We start from the raw sequence: 14,400 nt of genomic DNA, 5'->3' as shown, positions 1-14,400 counted from the left end.
TCTCTCCTTTTTCGTTTGCCCTGAACTCCACATATTCAGAGGATGCTTGTTCACTGGCTTTGCAAATATTAATCGCTTCATCCAGTGGCAAAATCGGTTGTCTCAGCACTTTTCCTCGCAAACGTTCATCATTAATCTCAAATACAACTTGATTGCGAAGCACTGAATCAGCAACAGAGGAGTTACACAACTGCACTCATAACTTCAAAGCAGTAATGAACGAATCTACCGATGCCCCTTTCAGCTGCAGCCTTTTTCTGAACATGTAGCTCTCATAGGTCTCATTCACCTCCTTTTTGCAGTGAGCATTGAATTTCTGTAGCACCATGTAATACTTTGTTTTATCCTCATCTTCAGCAAATTAAAATGAGTTGAACAGCTCGAAATGCTTGCGTTTCAGCCAAATTAAGAAGAAGCGCTATTTGTCTCTGATCGGAAGCATTTTTTAGCGTGGTGCAGATAGGAAAACTTCAAACTGGTGTTTCAAGAATGCCCAGTTTTGGCATAGTTTACCGTTTGTTCTGATGTCGTCAGGCTTCTTTAGACTCTCCATTTTATGATTTTTCTTCTGTGTAGATTTTCTGATCGGTGTGGCGTCTTTGTTTTCTACAATCTTCTTAAAGCCAACCTGTCTAATCTGATTATTACTTGCAGAAATAATTTACCCCTGGTACCATGTGGTGTTTTTTGTGTTGCTAATTGTAGGATGGGTGACGTAGTGTTCACAAATAGCTTTTAAATTGAACAAAGCTATAGATTTATTAACACTACTTAATTGGATTTGATACTGACTCCGATCTAATACACAGTTGATAATAAACATATAATCTACACTCATCTACTACTAATCTCAACACTATTACATAAACTATGATCTGCTCTCACTCACTATCTTTCCTTCAGTCTGTCCTCTAGCTTTCTCAACCTCTCACCACAAGGCTTAGCATCGATGCCGTACATAGTTCTACATCTAGCTCCCTCTAGTGGTTGATTTGGGCATAACATTAATCCTTACAGTTCTTTACATTTATAAGGTCACAGGGTGGTTTATCTATAGAATAACAGATAACTGGGAGCGAGTTACAGACTGGAATCTAATCGAGGAGTTTGAGATGGTTTATATGGAGAATAACAGATACCCGGGAGTGAGTTACAGTCTGGAATCTCATCGAGGGGTTCGGGGTGGTTTATATATAGAACAGATTCCCGGGAGTCGTTACAGACTGGAATCTAATCGAGGGGTTCGGGGTGCTTTATATATAGAATAACAGATACCCGAGAGTGAGTTACAGACTGTGGTATAATCTGAAATGCAATCTATGAGGCGTTTGTTAATTGCGATTGTGTATCAAGTGACTGGCCGCTGCAGAAATAGTTTGTTTACCGAGAGGTTCTCATCAGGGGAGTGCAACATTAAACTCAAGGTTTCTATTTTACCTGTAGTGCTGGGGCTGTGAACTATGGTGTGGTTTGTGCCATCATCCAGGCCATGGACGTCGCTTTCGGAGGCTGGCGGATGGTATTCCATGATCTTGCACCGGTACACGCATTTCCTCCTGGCGTCTGTCGTACTCCAGTACACCCGGGAACACCTGAGCAGTACAACAACAACAAGAACCACAAATCTTTATATAGCGCCTTTAACATAATAAAACATTCCAAGGCCATCCCCAGGAGCATTTGAAAGGAAAGTTTGACCGAAGCCACAAAAGGAGATATTAGGGACAAGTTGAGAATGAGGTCAGATTTTAAGGAGCGTCTTAAAGGAAAAGAGAGAGTGACATAGACAGAGAGTGAGGGGCAGAGACGGAGGGGAGAGAGGGGCAGAGACGGAGGGGGAGAGAGGGGCAGAGACGGAGGGGGAGAGAGGGGCAGAGACGGAGGGGGAGAGAGGGGCAGAGACGGAGGGGGAGAGAGGGGCAGAGACGGAGGGGGAGAGAGGGGCAGAGACGGAGGGGGAGAGAGGGGCAGAGACGGAGGGGGAGAGAGGGGCAGAGACGGAGGGGGAGAGAGGGGCAGAGACGGAGGGGGAGAGAGGGGCAGAGACGGAGGGGGAGAGAGGGGCAGAGACGGAGAGGGAGAGAGGGGCAGAGACGAAGGGGGAGAGAGGGGCAGAGACGGAGGGGGAGAGAGGGGCAGAGACGGAGGGGGAGAGAGGGGCAGAGACGGAGGGGGAGAGAGGGGCAGAGACGGAGGGGGAGAGAGGGGCAGAGCCGGAGGGGGCGAGAGAGGGGCAGAGACGGAGGGGGAGAGAGGGGCAGAGACGGAGGGGCAGAGACGGGGGGGCAGAGACGGAGGGGCAGAGACGGGGGGGCAGAGACGGAGGGGCAGAGACGGGGGGGCAGAGACGGAGGGGCAGAGACGGAGGGGCAGAGAGGAGGGGCAGAGACGGGGGGGCAGAGAGGGGGGGCAGAGACGGGGGGACAGAGACGGAGGGGCAGAGACGGAGGGGCAGAGACGGAGGGGAGAGGGAGGGGCAGAGACGGAGGGGGAGAGAGGGGCAGAGACGGAGGGGGAGAGATGGGCAGAGACGGAGGGGGAGAGAGGGGCAGAGACGGAGGGGGAGAGAGGGGCAGAGACGGAGGGGGAGAGAGGGGCAGAGACGGCGGGGGAGAGAGGGGCAGAGACGGAGGGGGGGAGGAGGGGCAGAGACGGCGGGGGACCGGAGGGGCAGAGACGGAGGGGGAGAGAGGGGCAGAGACGGAGGGGGAGAGAGGGGCAGAGACGGAGGGGGAGAGAGGGGCAGAGACGGAGGGGGAGAGAGGGGCAGAGACGGAGGGGGAGAGAGGGGCAGAGACGGAGGGGGAGAGAGGGGCAGAGACGGAGGGGGAGAGAGGGGCAGAGACGGAGGGGGAGAGAGGGGCAGAGACGGAGGGGGAGAGAGGGGCAGAGACGGAGGGGGAGAGAGGGGCAGAGACGGAGGGGGGAGAGAGGGGCAGAGACAGAAGGGTCTTGATTCCATAAGTGGGCAATCCGTAGTGCTGGCCTGTTTGAGAATATGCTGCAGAGACTGCTGGCTGCTGCATTCCTGAATACTGGGTTTGTCCAGCATAAGCTGTCATTGACTGCACTGCTGGTGTGGAAAGAATGTGTGGGTATGGCTTGGAAGGATATAGCTGTGGTGAATATTGGTGTATTCCTCTTGGACTGTAGCCACTACCTGTTATTACTGACCCAGTGTAATTGTCAAGTGAGCCATCTCGTGTCGTTGTGCCATCTGCTGTCACCCTGAGCGTGCCGTCACTGGGTTTGCGGGACTCCCTGTCTGGAGTGAAGTCCGGCTTACGTGAATCAGAGTCGGCGTTTGGTTGCTCCCCATCTGGAGTCTGGTCTGTTTCACCTGAGTCAGTGTTGGTTTGTCGATGCTCCCCGTCTGGAGTCTGGTTTGTGTCACCTGAGACGGTTGTGGTTTGTCGATGCTCCCCGTCCGGAGTCTTAGCAGGTTCACTGGAGTCAGCTGAGATTTCTTGAAGCTGCACGTCTGGAGTCGGAACATGCAGGAATGCATTGACTTGTGGGGAGGTTCGAGCGAATGAGATTGGAAGTAACGTGGTGTCACCGGAGTTACCAGTGGTCTCACAGTGATCGTCGAGTGCCTCTGTACACACTAGCTGAGGTCTGTCACATTGCACATCTTGCATGGGAAGTGGGATGCTATCGTCACTCATCTCACATACAGTGGATAGAGCCTCAGTAGCTTCTTGTTGTTCACTTGGGCTGGGTATACTGTCAGAGTCTTTTCCTTGCGGCTCATACAATGTGGGTGGACTGTCATAGTCGCTTTGTTCTTCACTGGAGCATGATAGACCGTCATGGTCTTCTTGCTGTTGGCTTGAGCGTGGCAGACTTGCATCGTCTGCTGCTAGTTGGTCAGAGGAGGTTGCTAGACCCTCATGGTCTTGTCCCTGCAAGGACTGCGCTCTGGAGTCTTGCGTTTCTTCTAACGTGGAGTCTGACCACGAGCTCGCTGTGGAGGCTTGTGACACTGGAGTCACTTCTTGTTCATGCAAGGACTGCGGTGTGGAGTCTTGCGTTTCTTCTATCATGGAGTCGGGAACCCTTCGCGGTGCATGGACCACGTTCTGTGTGGCAGCAGGCCGCTCTCTGTGGGCTTGTACCGCTCTCTGTCTCTTGGTTTCAGGCCGCAGCATAATCCTGCACTCACGAGTCGGGTATGTCGTATATGCTGGGCTGAAGGTCCTCAAATCCGAAGAACGAATCCGCGTCTGCGTCGGATTCAGTACGGGGGTCGCCATGTCTAATAAAAAAACCTTAGTCCGAGTCTTAGTCTTCTAGGACCATAGCAGCACTGTTTGCGCGGAGCTGGCATTGGGCTCGCGATGCCGTAGAAAATAAAGGTCAGTGTCGTAGTATTCAAGGTCTGAATCATCTATTTGGGCGTAGCTTGTTGCTTGTTGCAGAGTTCTTCAGAGGTTCATTTCATTTCCTGGTTGAATTTCAGGCACTGTGCCGTCATTCCAGGTGAAGGAAGCTTGTTTTACGGCTGTAAGAGTTTTTTTCGTGATTTGTGACGTCAGACGCAAGAAGCGTTTGCGCATGCGCATATCGCTGTTCCTGTACTGGGGACCGTTTTCACAATTGCGCATGCCCTTCCCGTTCTGTGCCCTTCTCGCACAACTGCGCATGCGCAGTACCTTTACAAAGATGGCCGCTGATCAAAATTGTTCTCTGCTCCGGGATCTCGGCCTCGTGATGAGTACTGGTGCTTCTCTTACCGTTTTCTGCTGGTTGGAGTGTGTTTTCTTCACAGTATTTACCGAATTTGTCCAGGACTGCCTGGAAGTTGCTCCTGTTTTGCCTTTTGGAGAACTTGAATTTTTGAAAGAATTCTTCTGGTCTGCTTCTGTGTGTATCGTGAATGCCCATTGGCCGTGTCCTATCTAACTGTTCTATTGGTTGAGTGTCTGTGTGTCATGTCTTTGGTGCTCCCTCTAGTGTCTAGCTAGTCTACATGTATTTACATTAACCCCTTGTGTATTTACAGTGATGCATATCACCACAGAGGGGAGAGACGGGAGGGGAGGGAGGGATGAGAGGGGCAGGATGGGAGAGGGGTGGAGATGTGCAGTGGGTGGACATGTGCAGGGAGTGGCGAGAGGGGGAGGGGCAGAGAGTCAGCACCTTCAGGATCTGCCCAAAGTGAGAGTCAGCACCTTATGAAACTGTACCCCAGTGAGAGTCAGCACCTTCAGGAATTCTCCCCCAGTAAGAGTCAGCACCTTCAGTAAGTGTCCACCAGTGAGTCAGCACCTTCAGGAACTGTACTCCAGTGCATTTCAGTGTCTTCCCGAACTGTTTCCCCAGTGAGAGTTAGAACGTCCCAGAACTGTATCCCAGTGACAGTCAGCACCTTCAGGAACTGTACCCCAGTGAGAGCCAGCACCTACAGCAACTGTACACCAGTGACAGTCAGCACCTTCAGGAACTGTACACCAGTGAGAGTCAGCACCTTCAGGAACTGTACCCGCGTGACAGTCAGCACCTTCAGGAACTGTACACCAGTGAGAGTCAGCACCTTCAGGAACTGTACCCGCGTGACAGTCAGCACCTACAGCAACTGTACACCAGTGACAGTCAGCACCTTCAGGAACTGTACACCAGTGAGAGTCAGCACCTTCAGGAACTGTACCCACGTGACAGTCAGCACCTTCAGGAACTGTACACCAGTGAGTGTCAGCACCTTCAGGAACTATACCCCAATGAGAGTCAGCACCCTCAGGAACTGTACCCCAATGAGAGTCAGCACCTACAGCAACTGTTCCCCAGTGAGAGTCAGCACCTTCAGGAACTGTACCCCAGTGAGAGTCAGCACCTTCAGGAACTGTACCCCAGTGAGAGTCAGCACCTTCAGGAACTGTTCCCCAATGAGAGTCAGCACCTTCAGGAACTGTTCCCCAATGAGAGTCAGCACCTTCAGGAACTGTTCCCCAATGAGAGTCAGCACCTTCAGGAACTGTTCCCCAGTGAGAGTCAGCACTCTCAGGAACTGTTCCCCAATGAGAGTCAGCACCTTCAGGAACTGTTCCCCAGTGAGAGTCAGCACCTTCAGGAACTGTTCCCCAGTGAGAGTCAGCACCTTCAGGAACTGTTCCCCAATGAGAGTCAGCACCTTCAGGAACTGTTCCCCAATGAGAGTCAGCACCTTCAGGAACTGTTCCCCAATGAGAGTCAGCACCTTCAGGAACTGTTCCCCAGTGAGAGTCAGCACCTTCAGGAACTGTTCCCCAATGAGAGTCAGCACCCTCAGGAACTGTTCCCCAGTGAGTGTCAGCACCTTCAGGAACTGTTCCCCAGTGAGAGTCAGCACCCTCAGGAACTGTTCCCCAGTGAGAGTTAGAACCTTCCAGAATGTATCCCAGCGAGAGTTCCAGGACTCTCGCCCAGTGCGAGTGAGTACCTTCCAGAACTGTACCGCAGTGACAGTCAGCCCGTCCAGGAACTGTACCACAATGAGAGTCAGTGCCTTCAGAATCTGTACCCCAGTGAGAGTCAGCACCTTCAGGAACTGTACACCATTGAGAGTCAGCACGTCCACGAACTGTACACCATTGAGAGTCACACCTTCAGTAACTGTCCCTTATGAGAGTCAGCACCCTCAGAAACTTTCTCCCAGTGAGGGTCAGCATCTCCAGGAACTGTATGCCGGTGAGAGTCAGCATCTGCAGGAACTGTACCTCAGTGAGAGTCAGCACCTTCAGGAATTGTACCTCAGTGAGAGTCAGCACCTTCAGGAACTGTACCCCAGTGGGAGTCAGCACCTTCAGGAACTGTACCTCAGTGAGAGTCAGCACCTTCAGGAACTGTCCCCCAGAGAGACAGCACCTTCAGGAACAGGCGCCCAGTGAGAGTCAGCATCTCCAGGAACTCTACCTCAGTGAGAGTCAGCACCTTCAGGAACTGTACCTCAGTGAGAGTCAGCACCTTCAGGAACTGTACCTCAGTGAAAGTCAGCACCTTCAGGAACAGGCGCCCAGTGAGAGTCAGCACCTTCAGGAACTGTACCCCAGAGAGACAGCACCTTCAGGAACAGGCGCCCAGTGAGAGTCAGCATCTCCAGGAACTCTACCTCAGTGAGAGTCAGCACCTTCAGGAACTGTACCTCAGTGAGAGTCAGCACCTTCAGGAACTGTACCTCAGTGAGAGTCAGCACCTTCAGGAACAATACCACAGCGAGTCAGCACCTTCAGGAACAATGCCGCAGTGAGATTCAGCATCTCCAGGAACTGTACCTCAGTGATTGCCAACACCTTAGGAACTGTCCCTTATGAGAGTCAGCACCTTCAGGAACTGTTCCTCCAGTGAGAGTCAGCACCTTCAGGAGCTGTACCTCAGTTAAGAGTCAGCATTTCCAGGACCAATACCACAGTGAGAATCAGCACCTTCAGGAACAATACCACAGTGAGAGTCAACATCTCCAGGAACTGTACCCCAAATGAATATCAGCCTCTTCAGGGACTGTATCCCAATGAGATTCGGCACTTTCAGGAACTGCCCCTGAGTGAGCGTCAGCACCTTCAGCAGAGGGAAAAAATGGGTCCAGTAGTTGGGGAACACTATTGAACAAGAATATATTACCATTTCCTTCAGGGCAGGTAAGAGGTTGCATTGTCTGTGTCAAGCATGCCCATAAGAAACAGCATACTTACTGATAACCAACAGGATAGATGCGTCCTTCGCATTCCGATAATTCTGACAGAATTCCTAAACTATCGATGGTCATCGAGCCTGCAGAGAGAGAGAGAGAGAGAGAGAAAGAGAGAGGACGGGTGACTGAAGGCAGCGATTCGAGATTTGGCATCACCACTGGAACCGTGCCTCCTTCGACATCACCGAGACTCTTGGGCAGAGAAGGGGTGAGAGCTCCAGATAAGAATGGGAATGGCGCAGAAGGGCCTTCAGCCTAGCATCGGCAGCAGGGTTCAAAATACCGGGTGGGGGGAGCGCAGGTGAAGTTGTTCTCGACAGGCCAAGTACAGAAATACGGAAATGTCAAGCACACGTAATTTAACAGTGTAAAGGGAGCTCTACTCTAAATCTAACCCCGTGCTGTACCTGTCCTGGGAGTGTTTGATGGGGACAGTGTAGCAGGAGCTTTACTCTGTATCTAACCCCCCATGCTGTACCTGTCCTGGGAGTGTTTGATGGGGACAGTGTAGCGGGAGCTTTACTCTGTATCTAACCCCCCATGCTGTACCTGTCCTGGGAGTGTTTGATGGGGACAGTATAGCGGGAGCTTTACTCTGTATCTAACCCCGCTGCTGTACCTGTCCTGGGAGTGTTTGATGGGGACAGTGTAGCGGGAGCTTTACTCTGTATCTAACCCCGCGCTCTATTGTCCTCAAAGTGTTTGATGGGGACATTGTAAAGTGACCTTTGCTCTGTATCTAACCCCATATTGTATTGTCCCCGGAATGTTTGCTGGAGACAATGGGGAGGGAGCTTCAGACCATAAGACACAGGATCAGAATTAGGCCACTCGGCCCACCGAGTCTGCTCCGCCATTCAATCATGGCTGATATTTTCTCATTTCCATTCTCCTGCCTGCTTCCCATAACCCCCGATCCCCTTAATAATCAAGAACCTATCTATCTCAGTCTTAAAGACACTCAGTGGTTTGGCCTCTACAGCCTTCTGCGGCAAAAGGTGCCACAGATTCACCATCCTCTGGCTGAAACAATTCCTCCCCATCTCTGTTTTAAAGGATTGTCCTTTAGTCTGAGATGGTGTCCTCTGGTTCTAGTTTTTCCTACAAGTGGAAACATCCTCTCCACGTCCACTCTATCCAGGCCTCGCAGTATCCTGTAAGTTTCAATAAACTCCAATGGATACAGACCCAAAGTCCTCAACCGTTTCTCATACGACAAGTTCTTCATTCCAGGGATCATTCTTGTGAACCTCCTCTGGACTCTTTCCAAGGCCCACACATCCTTCCTTAGATACGGGGCCCAAAACTGCTCACACTACTCCAAATGGGGTCTGATCAGAGCCTTATACAGCCTCAGAAGTACCTCCCTGGTCTTGTATTCTAGCCCTCTTGACATGAATGCTAACATTGCATTTGCCTTCTTAAATGCTGACTGAACCTGCACGTTAACCTTAAGAGAATTGTGAACAAGGACTCCCAAGTCCCTTTGTGCTTCTGATTTCCTAAGCATTTCCCCATCCTTAGGAAATAGTCTTTCCCTAAATTTCACCTTCCAAAGTCCATAACCTCGCACTTTTCCACATTGTATTCCATCTGCCACTTCATTGCCCACTCTCCCAGCTTGTCCAAATCCTTCTGCAGCCCCCTTGCTTCCTCAATACTACCTGTCCCTCTACCGATCTTTGTATCATCTGCAAACTTAGCAACAGTGCATTCAGTTCCTTCTTCCAGATCATTAATGTATATCGTGAAAAGTTGTGGTCCCAGCACAGACCCCTGAGGTACACCACTAGTCACTGGCTGCCATCCTGAAAAAGTCCCCTTTATCCCCACTCTTTGCCTTCTGCCAGTCAACCAATCCTCTATCCATGCCAGAATCTAACCCTTAACACCATGGGTTTTTAAACTTATTCAACAGTCTCTGATGCGGCACCTTGTCAAAGGCTTTCTTGAAATCTAAATAAATCACGTCCACTGGTTCTCCTTTGTCTAACTTCCTTGTTACCTCCTCAAAGAACTGTAACAGATTTGTCAGACACAACCACCCTTTGACAAAGCCGTGCTGACTCAGTCCTATTTTACCATTAACTTCAAAGTACTTCGCGATCTCATCTTTAATAATGGACTCTAAAATCTTACCAATGACCAAAGTCAGGCTAACCGGCCTATAATCTCCCGTCTTTTGCCTCCCTCCCTTCTTAAACAGTGGTGTTACATTAGCCAATTTCCAGTCCTCTGGGACCCATCCTGCATCCAGTGATTCCTGAAAAATCATCACCAATGCTTCCACAATTTCCTCAGCTATCGATTTTAGGACCCTGGGGTGTAGTCCATCCGGTCCAGGTGACTTATCCACCTTCAGACCTTTCAGTTTCCTCAGAACCTTCTCCTTAGCACTCACCTCTGCCCCCTGGTTCTCCTGGAGTTCTGGCATCCCACTATGTCTTCCAGAGTGAAGACTGATGCAAAGTAACTATTCAGTTCGTCTGCCATTTCTTTGATCCCTATTATTACTTCTTCAGCCACATTTTCCAGTGGTCCAATGTCTAATTTTGCCTCTCTCTTAACTTTTATATATTGGAAAAAACTCTTCCTATCTTCCTTTATATTACTAGCTAGCTTTACTCTGTAGCTAATCCCATGATGTACCTGTCCTGGGAGTGTTTGATTGGGACAGTGTAGATCTCCCATTGCTCACCCAGATCAAAAAAACAGAAACTGAACAGGGAATATAAAATGCTTTGCAAGTGGATTATAAGATGAAGATGAGATAATTAGGTTTCAACAGGATGCTCGGCAGAGTGAGGGCCAATGGATACTCTGAACGCAAGTGGTATTAATGTCATCCTGTGCGCAGACTCACCGATCATCATGCTGATATTCTCAGGTTCCAGCCCTGTCAGAAACTTCTTCCGCAAGGTGATCCCATCAAAATCTACATAAGCTCTGCGCAGCACTTCAAAACCATCTTCCAGAACAGTCTGCAGAGAAGACAGCAGTTACCACGGCAGCAGGACGAACGGAAATGCAGAACAAGCATCTGAGCAGCAGCATCCAGCACTACCAGCTGAATGGCACTGTCTCAGCCAGATCTCGCAGGACTGTTGTACCCTGAGGAGATGTCCCCGTACGGTGATGGGACGTGGGTCTGTGTCTGTGATTCCCCACAAGGTGATGGGACGTGGGTCTGTGATTCCCCCACACGGTGATGGGATGGGGGTCTGTGATTCCCCCACACGGTGATGGGATGGGGGTCTGTGATTCCCCCACACGGTGATGGAACGTGGGTCTGTGTCTGTGATTCCCCACACGGTGATGGGACGTGGGTCTGTGTCTGTGATTCCCCCACACGGTGATGGGACGTGGGTCTGTGTCTGTGATTCCCCCACATGGTGATGGGACGGGGGTCTGTGTCTGTGATTTCCCCTACACGGTGATGGGACGTGAGCCTGTGTCTGTGATTTCCCCTACACGGTGATGGGACGTGGGTCTGTGTCTGTGATTCCCCCACACGGTGATGGGACGTGGGTCTGTGATTCCCCCACACGGTGATGGGACGTGTGCCTGTGTCTGTGATTTCCCCTACACGGTGATGGGATGGGGGTCTGTGATTCCCCCAAACGGTGATGGGACGTGGGTCTGTGTCTGTGATTTCCCCTACACGGTGATGGGATGGGGGTCTGTGATTCCCCCACACGGTGATGGGACGTGGGTCTGTGATTCCCCCACACGGTGATGGGACGTGGGCCTGTGTCTGTGATTTCCCCTACACGGTGATGGGACGTGAGCCTGTGTCTGTGATTTCCCCTACACGGTGATGGGATGGGGGTCTGTGATTCCCCCAAACGGTGATGGGACGTGGGTCTGTGTCTGTGATTTCCCCTACACGGTTATGGGATGGGGGTCTGTGATTCCCCCACACGGTGATGGGACGTGGGTCTGTGATTCCCCCACACGGTGATGGGACGTGGGTCTGTGTCTGTGATTTCCCCTACACGGTGATGGGACGTGGGTCTGTGATTCCCCCACACGGTGATGGGACGTGGGTCTGTGTCTGTGATTTCCCCTACACGGTGATGGGATGGGGGTCTGTGATTCCCCCACACGGTGATGGGACGTGAGCCTGTGTCTGTGATTTCCCCTACACGGTGATGGGACGTGGGACTGTGTCCGTGATTCCCCCACACGGTGACGGGACGTGGGTCTGTGTCTGTGATTCCCCCACACGGTGATGGGACGTGGGTCTGTGTCTGTGATTCCCCCACACGGTGATGGGACGGGGATCTGTGTCTGTGATTCCCCCATACGGTGATGGGACGTGGGTCTGTGATTCCCCCACACGGTGACGGGACGTGGGTCTGTGTTTGTGATTACCCTACACGGTGATGGGTCTGTGTCTGTGATTCCCCCACACGGTGATGGGACGTGGGTCTGTGATTCCCCCACACAGTGATAGGACGTGGGTCTGTGATTCCCCCACACAGTGATAGGATGTCGGTCTGTGTCTGTAAATCCCCCACACGGTGATGGGATGTGGGTCTGTGATTCCCCTACATGGTGATGGGACATGGGTCTGTGATTCCTCCACACGGTGATGGGACGTGGGCCGATGTCTGTGATTCCTCCACACGGTGATGATAAGCACATATGCATAGAGGAGTGAAAAAACGGCTCATGTTACACTGGGAAGCCATCAGAAAGCACTGCCGCGGGAGTACACACCTTTCCCTGCACCAAGTCCTTGTGTCTCTGGCAGTAGACTTTCTTGTCCTCTTCAAAGACGCAATTGCAGGCACGGGCACACATGAAGTGGTAGTTGCTTTGACAGGAGGACAAACAACAGCCGACTGTCGCTCCGGACCTTTGGCAGTGCTCACATCGCTGTGTACACACAAGATATGAAGCAGAGAATTAGCACCACAGCCGAGGAAGAGGCACTCAAGCTAGAACACTCGACTTGAGTCACATTAATGACTTGACCTTCCCAAGTGGAATCAGCATACCCACCCTTGACTTGGATGCATAAAGTATTCATTCAAGATAGCCCAGATCCGGGCTGACAATCTCAGTGCCAGCAATGAAGGAGTACTGCCCTGTCAGAGGGTCAGTACTGACGGAGCGCCGCACTGTTGGAGGGTCAGTGCTGAGGGAGTGCTGCACTGTCAGAGGGTCAGTACTGAGGGAGTGCTGCACTGTCTGAGAGTCAGTACTGACGGAGCACCGCACTGTTGGAGGGTCAGTGCTGAGGGAGTGCTGCACTGTCAGTGGGTCAGTCCTGAGGGACTGCTGCACTGTCAGAGTGTCAGTAGTGAGGGAGTGCTGCACTGTCAGAGGGTCAGTACTGACGGAGCGCCGCACTGTTGGAGGGTCAGTGCTGAGGGACTGCTGCACTGTCAGAGGATCAGTACTGAGGGAGTGCTGCACTGTCTGAGAGTCAGTACTAAGGGTGCACTGCACTTCTGGAGGATCAGTGCTGAGGGAGAACTGCACTGTAAGTGGGTCAGTAATGAGGGAGCGCAGCACCATTGGGAGGGTCGGTACTGAGGGAGCGCCACACCGCCGGGAGGGTCAGTACTGAGGGAGCGCTGCACCACCAGGAGGGTCAGTACTGAGGGAGCGCCGCACCGTCAGGATGGTCAATACTGAGGAAGTGCCGCACCGTCGGGAGGGTCAGTACTGAGGAAGTGCCGCACAATCGGGATGGTCAATACTGAGGAAGTGCCGCGCCGTCGGGAGTGTCAGTACTGAGGGAGCGCCGCACCGTTAAGAGGAAAAAGGTGTAGAAGGCTAGGAGAAAGTGAGACTCCACTGGTGTGGTTGATGGATGGATCCACAGACCAGAAGTGGGTTGAGAAGAAGGGACCTGGTGGAGCAGGAGAATCTTTGTGTGCCACAGGTCAAGATGTTGGAGGGTAAAGTGCCTCTTCTGCCCGTCCAGTGGGGGAGCATAAAGAGCAGCTTACCTCGTTGGTGGCCGAGGTGGGGGTGATGCGCAAGACCCAAAAGCGGCTGAAGGAGAAAGTGGAGGATCTGGAGAACCACTCCAGAAGACAAAACGTCCGGATCATGGGGATGCCCAAAAGCATCAAAGGAGCGGAGGCCGGCATGTATGTGGCCAATGCTGGAAAAGCTGATGAGGGAGGGACTTTCAACCGGCCCCCTGGAGGTCGACTGAGTGCACAGGGCGCTGAAGAGGAGGCCGCAGGCGGGTGAGCTGCCGAGGGCGATAATGCTACGGTTGCACCGTTTACTGGATAAGGAGAAGGTTCTGTGATGGGTGAGGTAGACGAGGAAGCGCACCTGGAAAGCGAATGAGCTGCGGATGTACCAGGGCCTGGGCACAAAACTGGCAAAGAGGGCCAGGTTCAACCGGGTCAAGCCTGCTTTCTTCAGGAAGGGGGCGAAGTTTGGGGTGCTGTACCTGCCCACCTCTGTGTAACTATCCAGAATCTGGAATATGATTTTGGCACGGCAGAGGAAGCGACAAAATGTTTGACAGGAGAAGGAGGACATTGAACTTTTGAGGCGGTGTGGTTTCTTTCGGTAGTTGTTGGAGAGCTTTTTCTCCTTTGAAAAGTTCTGTTGGGCTTGGTGGCGGGTGCTGTGGGAGCATCAAGGTTGAGCGCACCTTTTTTCTGTTTCCTTGTTTCTGGAGGGAATGTGAACAGCAGAGGAGGGAGGGGAACAGTGTGTGTGTGTGTGTGTGTGTGGGGGGGGGGGGGGGGGGGGGGGGG

At 52.1% G+C, this 14,400-nt stretch overlaps 1 protein-coding gene across 1 annotated transcript in view; it reads right to left on the bottom strand.

The window, feature by feature from the left end:
• The window catches only part of LOC119974252, a 117,113-nt gene that overhangs the window by 34,662 nt on the left and 68,051 nt on the right, over positions 1 to 14,400 (bottom strand). Inside the window, exons 13-17 of the mRNA XM_038813021.1 lie at positions 13,630 to 13,916; positions 12,389 to 12,547; positions 10,530 to 10,647; positions 7,668 to 7,746; positions 1,438 to 1,592 (exon numbers count right to left, since the gene is read on the bottom strand). Of these exons, the coding sequence (XP_038668949.1) occupies positions 1,438 to 1,592; positions 7,668 to 7,746; positions 10,530 to 10,647; positions 12,389 to 12,547; positions 13,630 to 13,916 (798 nt within the window). The remainder of the gene's footprint in view (positions 1 to 1,437; positions 1,593 to 7,667; positions 7,747 to 10,529; positions 10,648 to 12,388; positions 12,548 to 13,629; positions 13,917 to 14,400) is intronic.

Source organism: Scyliorhinus canicula, chromosome 12, assembly GCF_902713615.1.
Source record: "Scyliorhinus canicula chromosome 12, sScyCan1.1, whole genome shotgun sequence".
Taxonomy (NCBI): Eukaryota; Metazoa; Chordata; class Chondrichthyes; order Carcharhiniformes; family Scyliorhinidae; genus Scyliorhinus; species Scyliorhinus canicula.
This window is presented reverse-complemented; position numbering and strand designations above follow the sequence as displayed.